The following is a 6,472-nucleotide window of genomic DNA, read 5'->3' on the forward strand; positions in this document are numbered from 1 at the left end:
TATACACAAAGTTTAAGAAGGTAAAAAAAAAAGTAAAATCTCGTGGTCTAAAATTGAAGATGTGAGTTGTGTACTGTACCAAAATGTCTTGAATCTTATTAGGTCTTAAATATGTCATGTGAAAAGTTTGAGTTAATAAAGAGTTACTGATATATAGAAAAGATATTCTTTTTGAAACAAAGTAAAATAAAAAGTAAGACACATTCCGAGGGAGTAATACTTATTGTAAAATTCACTTATGATTACTTTTATAAGTAGTTTAAATTTCATACACTGATGACGTGAGAAAACTTATACAATCAAATCTATTAAAAGGTAATTGTAGTTAATTCTATTTAGTATTCTCTCTATTCCAGTTTATATAAATCTATTCAAAGTACAAGAGCTGAATTGACTAATTTTTTGTGCGAATTCGAACATATGTAAAATTTACATACGTAGAAACTACATAAAAAATAATATAAGTCACAATATATAGTTGACAATTTCAAATATTTAAAAAATATTTGCAAAAAATGTGATTAAAAAAAAAACTTTGTTTGGCTCCCCAAGTGGTAGTAGGTTCACATAGGATATAAAGATTGAATTATATCTAGAATAAATAATAATTAAACTGTTATAATTAAACTGCTATAACAGTTTAAATTATGTTAATGGTATAAAATAATCCTTTTTCCTATGTTTTAAAAAAGAAAAAATAATCGGAAGCATACTGGAGTCCTATACAATATATATATATATATATATATATATATATATATATATATATATATATATCGTTCTCCTCCTCTATCCAAATAGATAGAAAAGTTAAGAAGCCAAAAAGCAACAGCAAAAAAATTAGTTGAATATCTCAGTTCAACAGTAACCCATGCTAGCCAGCCACTCTTTCTTGTTTCCAGCTCCTTCTCATTCTGAACCATTTTCTTCCCCAGAAAATGGTTTTATTATCAAAAGAAAAAGAAGACCTGCTGGTACTCCAGGTTAATTAGTTACTTAGTAGAATTTTCTTTACTTTTTCTACTTACATATATACATAATCTTTCTTTTTCTGATCTCTTGTGGTATCCATTATAACTTTAAAATAAGTTTGGCAGATTCAAAATTTAGACGTTATGGGTTCTAAGTTTGAGTGATTAAATTCTGAAATATATATCTAACCCTATCTATATAGTCAAAAGTATTAGGTTTTGCCAAACTCACGAACCCGAGTTTATAATTAATTGCAGATCCTGATGCACAAGTTGTATATCTCACTGCTGAGATGCTAATGGAATCCGATCGTTACGTTTGTGAAATTTGTAACCTTAGCTTTCAAAGAGAACAGAATCTTCAGATGCACCGGCGCCGCCATAAGGTTCCATGGAAGCTGAAGAAGAAGGTATTGTATTCCTGTGTGGGTATTCAATCTATGGAAAAGTTTAAACTATTAGCGAGAGCATACTCTCAATTACCTCTAACCTAACTTCTTTTTTTTCATGCGTCAAACTGACAGTAACAGGCAGGATTTTCACCAATGAGATTCAACATCTACTATATATATATATATATATAAATAAATAATGTTTTTGACCTTATATATATGGAGGAATTTTTCGGTGAAGGATGAACCCCTCCCGCCCCTCTAACTCCCCCTAGTTAAACACATAAATTCTTTTTGATAATATGTATGGGAATTGAATCTATGAATCCATATTTTTTTATGATATTGTATTAAATTGTGTGATCATTTTGTTTAAAAGTTTAAGCACTTATATAAAGGGTATAATTGTTGTTGAAGGAAGAAGAGAAGAATGAGATGGAGCAAGTAAAGAAGAGAGTATATGTGTGCCCAGAGCCAAGTTGTGTGCACCATGATCCAAGCCATGCACTAGGAGACCTTGTGGGAATCAAAAAACATTTCAGAAGGAAACATAGCAATTACAAACAATGGGTTTGTCAGAAATGCTCTAAAGGTTATGCTGTACAATCGGATTATAAAGCTCACATCAAAACTTGTGGTACTAGAGGCCATTCTTGTGACTGTGGTCGAGTTTTCTCCAGGTTTGTCTTCTTTTATCCAATTTTTCTCTAAAGAAGAAGAAGATTAAAAAAATAATTTATATACGCTGCAAAAAACCACACTATTTTAAAGAAAGAGTCTTTGACATAACGGTAAATGTTATCATCATATGATAAGAAGTTCACGAGTTCAAGTAGCGGAAACAGTCTCTTGCAGAAATGCAAGATAACGCTACGTACATAAGATCTAATGTGATTCTGCTCATCCCGGACCTCGTGCATAAAAGGAGCTTAGTGTACTGGACTACTTTTTTTTAGTAGTGGATTTTAACATGCTGTAGCATGTAATTATTATTTTAGGTTACTAATTTCACTTTTATGAAATGTTATTTCTATTTATTTTTTAGATGGCCGCATAGTGTAAACTGGTAAGGTTACTGCCACGTGGCCAGGAGATTACGAGTCCGAGCCGTGGAAACAGCCTCTCATTAAAATATAGGGTAAGGCAACCCTTTTGATCCGGCTCTTCTACGGACTCCTCGCATAGCGGAAGCTTAGTGCACCGGGTTATCCATCAGTGTATAGTATATACTAATTAAACTAAATTTAAGAATACATAGTATACACATAGATCAAGATGAGATTGCCATGTCACTTGAATTGGAAAAATACGTAGTCTTAAACCTAATGATTGTTTTGTAAGGTACTACATATTCAGTGTGCCTTTTTTTTTTTAACATATTCAGTGGTACAAGTTTCTACCCTTTTTTAATTTTTTCCCCTCATTTTAATTGCTTGTTTCAGAGTTGAAACCTTTATTGAACATCAAGATTCATGCAAAGCACAAGGTACAACTACTACTAAAGAATGTGATGTGCAAAAACCAAAGCCAGCTCAATGTTTTTCAAACTACTCAAATTCAAGAATGCCTAAGAATATCACTCACCCTAATCTTGAACTTGAGCTTTTCACTTCTTCCAATTATAACCAAAACACATATAATCATTCTTCTTTCTTGGAAAATGAACAAACCCCACAATTAAATTTGTCATTTGGTGGTCAAAGTGATAGTAACTATTACCAAGTCCAACACAATGAGAAAGCAGCAGCTTTGATCATAGAAGACACAACAATACAAGTATCAAAACTAAAAAGTGAAGCAAAAGAAATCCTGAAAATAGCAATGGAAGAAAAGGCAATGGCTGCAGAGAAGAGACAAGAAGCAAAGTGTTTGATTGAATTAGCCAACCTAGAAATGGCAAAAGCAAGGGAAATTAGACAACAATTATTAGGTGAATACAGTACTGTTCAGCTCCTAAAAGACTGTGCAGAAATGAAGATTGTTGGTTCACAGTCACATGTGAAGATAATAACATGCAACTCTTGTAATAAACAGTTCCAAGTGTCAAAAGAGGCTGCAGTTTGTAGAGAGGTTTTTCCAGGTTTGACTAATTATTTGTCATCTTCCATTTACAGAAGGTGAAAAATTTGAGTAGTTTAACAGTAGTAGTAGTAGTCCAATTACTTTTTTGCCCATGAAATGGTAGTGAGATTTTGGACATGTTATGGAGTGTACAAGGTTAACTCTCTTTTGTTATAAGACTAGATATAATAAAATGTGTTTGTTACTATATAAATCTTGTCTTGGTCTTCATTAAATATTTCACTTATTATGATATCTTTTTTATGTTATTTTACACTGTCAGATTAAAATTGACATATAACAACAGGTAAGTTTGTATATCAAGCATAATACGATAACCTGAAAAATAGAGTAATAACCTAATATAATATACAGTGTATAAGTTCTTTACGCTGGTAATATAATAAGCGTTGGAAAATCCTTACTGATTGCTCCTCCTTCTCCTTTGTCTTTTCTTTTGTCCATTTATCTGGTTCAACTGTTATAGAACAGCTTAAATTTCTTTGTCAAATAGTTTGAAGATTTATCACACTATTTAGAAAAATCCTAGGTTATGACATATTTACCTTACACAAGTGGGATACAGAGATAAAATAGAAAATCTGATCATTTTGAAGGGGTGTTTTGGAGCAACGATAAAGTTGTCTTTGTATGACCTATAGGTCACGGGTTCGAGTCATAGAATCAGCCACTGATACTTGTATATCACACCCTCTTGGTGTGCAATGCTTTCCCGAACCTTGTGTGAACGAACGATATTTCTTGCACCGAACCGCCCTTTAAAAAAGTAGAACTTTTTGGCTTAAACCAATTGATCGTCAAGCACTAAATAAGAAATTCTATGCTAAATCTTAGCCTACTCACTATAAGAGAAAAAGCGACATGAATCCAATTGTTGTAAGTGAATTATAGTGACCATAAGCTAATTTTAAGTTCAATGAATTCAGAATGTAATGTGTTCTATTAAATTCAGAATCATCGCATTTTTTGTATATCAGTGTGTTCGATCAGTTGAACATGTTCTAGATCTGCCTCGGCTTTGAGCTCCATATTATCTAAATCCCTTTTTGACCCTTTGATTTCATGATGGGATGGAAATTTACCAAAGATGGAAATGATCCAATTTCACCCTCTACACCTAATTATTAACCCAACAATATCCAGAAAGTCGATTTCAATGTGTAAAAGAATATGAAGCCACGTATGTTAGTTGCTATGATTCTAAGTGGTGGACCAATGAGTACAAGAAAAAAAGGCTGGAAATAGGATTAAAGCTATGTTTTCAAGAAAGTCTATTTCATGTTATATACGAATATGAAGCCAAAGCAGCCATGGGACCAATTAGGGTTTGCGATGGAACGATAAGTATACATTTATTCTTAATCATACGTCTCGAGTTCGAACTCTGAATATGAAATCATCTTTATTAGAGAATGTTTTACCATCCAATGATAAACTTCTCTGCACGAATTTAAATTTAGTCAGGATTTTAATACGGATACTAAACACTGAATGACACAAAAAAAGTAGTTTCTATAGGGTCCAATTGGCGGACCAATGACTATAAGAAAAAGCTGGAAAATAGGATTAAAAGTAATGTTTTTCCCATATTGCTCAACCGTCCTTTTCAATTGTACTATTCCAGTTTTAAATGCTCATAAAAATGCCATGTTTTTCAGTGCCATGATTTGTAAGTGTATGCAGATGCTCAAGTCACTCTCAACCCCAGACAAGACACACAGTATCCGACCCCTTCTCTTCTGAAAACTCTCATCATATGTATATAGAAAAGTGGCAGGAGAGCCCACTATTGAAGAATTTGTGCTTTTGATAAATGCATTCGGATTTTTAAATGAGGACTAACTACTCTTGTAACGGAGGTACAAGTTCAAATACGAGTCCCAACTTTTAGGTCTAAGTAAATTTTAATGATGCAAAATAACGAATTATTCTTTATGTGCAGAAACAATTCTCGAGCAATGGAAAAGAGACATAGAAAAATCAAGACGAAAAAAGAAGAAGTAGCAGAAAATCAAATGCAAAAGCAATCAAGGATTTTGTATGAGATCAATGAGGATATTAAAGGAAGGACCTCAATAAAAGGAAATCAAGGGCACGAAATTATGCACTGAAGATTCCTTCATATAAGGACGTCAATCGAAGCAGAAATCAAAGGTTTTGATAACGGAAATATCCATTCAACAAAAGAAGAAATAAATCAAGACCATAAGTCAAGGCAGATCAATAAAAAGAATATTCCATACTTGGAAAGAATCAATCTACGATTCCTTATGAGATCAATTCCCTTGAGTTCACAATCTCTCAAGATTCACAAGACATGAAGGCCTCACGAAGTATAAGTACCCATTGCATCAGCTTTGAAGAAGTATACTATGAACGAACCATTATCACTCCTTTTGTTCTACTCCAAACAAACACTATATATAGTTCACTTTAGATCTGCTTTATAATTAGTGAGAGAAGAAAAAGAGAAAAACAATGGTGATGCATTGTATCAAGAAGCGAGGTGACATAGTGACTAAGTTGTTGGAGTAAAGCTATATCAGCTCTCTTGTATCGAGAAACTTCAAATACTGAAAGAGAACACTCTTGCAACCCAAAGGGACTAGACGTAAGATTCAGATTGAATCTGAACCAATATAAAATCATTGTGTCTTTAATTCCGACATTTTATTTTTGCTTTACTTATATTCTGCTCTTACCTTCAGTCGACTAATTAGTAAACTAGTCAACTACTTAGGGTACAAAAAAAAAATCGATAATTCACCCCTCCCCCTCCCTCTTGTACTTTTAATTGGTATCAAAGTTAATTTCACACTTTTATCTTTTGTTTAATAACTAGTGAGAAAAGATCATATCAAATCAAGTAACAATTGGAGCACTATCTCAAGAAGGGACATCACAAGTAAGGCCACCATATTTCAATGGACAACACTTTTACCACTAGAAAGTGTGCATAAAAATTTATGCAAAGTCCTATGATGTCAAAGTATGGAGTGTTACCAAAAAGAGAAATTATGCACTGCC

The 6,472-nt window shown here is 32.9% G+C and overlaps 1 protein-coding gene across 2 annotated transcripts; it reads left to right on the forward strand.

Moving 5' to 3' along the window:
* Positions 1-799: 799 nt before the first annotated feature.
* On the forward strand, positions 800-3,638 carry LOC104235284 (zinc finger protein SHOOT GRAVITROPISM 5-like). Of its 2 annotated transcripts, none has more exons than XM_009789004.2 (4): positions 800-983; positions 1,230-1,381; positions 1,781-2,043; positions 2,806-3,638. In XM_009789004.2, exons 1-4 carry the CDS (start codon positions 872-874, stop codon positions 3,482-3,484), a joined length of 1,206 nt encoding a protein of 401 aa, XP_009787306.1. In that variant the 5' UTR covers positions 800-871; the 3' UTR covers positions 3,485-3,638. The 2 variants fall into 2 exon arrangements, with proteins under 2 accessions (XP_009787306.1, XP_009787307.1); XM_009789005.2 differs by having other exon boundaries at positions 807-974.
* Positions 3,639-6,472: the final 2,834 nt, after the last annotated feature.

Source organism: Nicotiana sylvestris, chromosome 5 (assembly GCF_000393655.2).
Source record: "Nicotiana sylvestris chromosome 5, ASM39365v2, whole genome shotgun sequence".
Taxonomy (NCBI): domain Eukaryota; kingdom Viridiplantae; phylum Streptophyta; class Magnoliopsida; order Solanales; family Solanaceae; genus Nicotiana; species Nicotiana sylvestris.

Coding starts and splice junctions, on each gene's coding strand:
- LOC104235284 (XM_009789004.2), top strand. CDS start 872: ATGCTAGCCAGCCACTCTTTCTTGTTTCCAGCTCCTTCTCATTCTGAA. Junction 984..1,229: donor AAGACCTGCTGGTACTCCAG/GTTAATTAGTTA, acceptor AATTAATTGCAG/ATCCTGATGCACAAGTTGTA. Junction 1,382..1,780: donor CATGGAAGCTGAAGAAGAAG/GTATTGTATTCC, acceptor TTGTTGTTGAAG/GAAGAAGAGAAGAATGAGAT.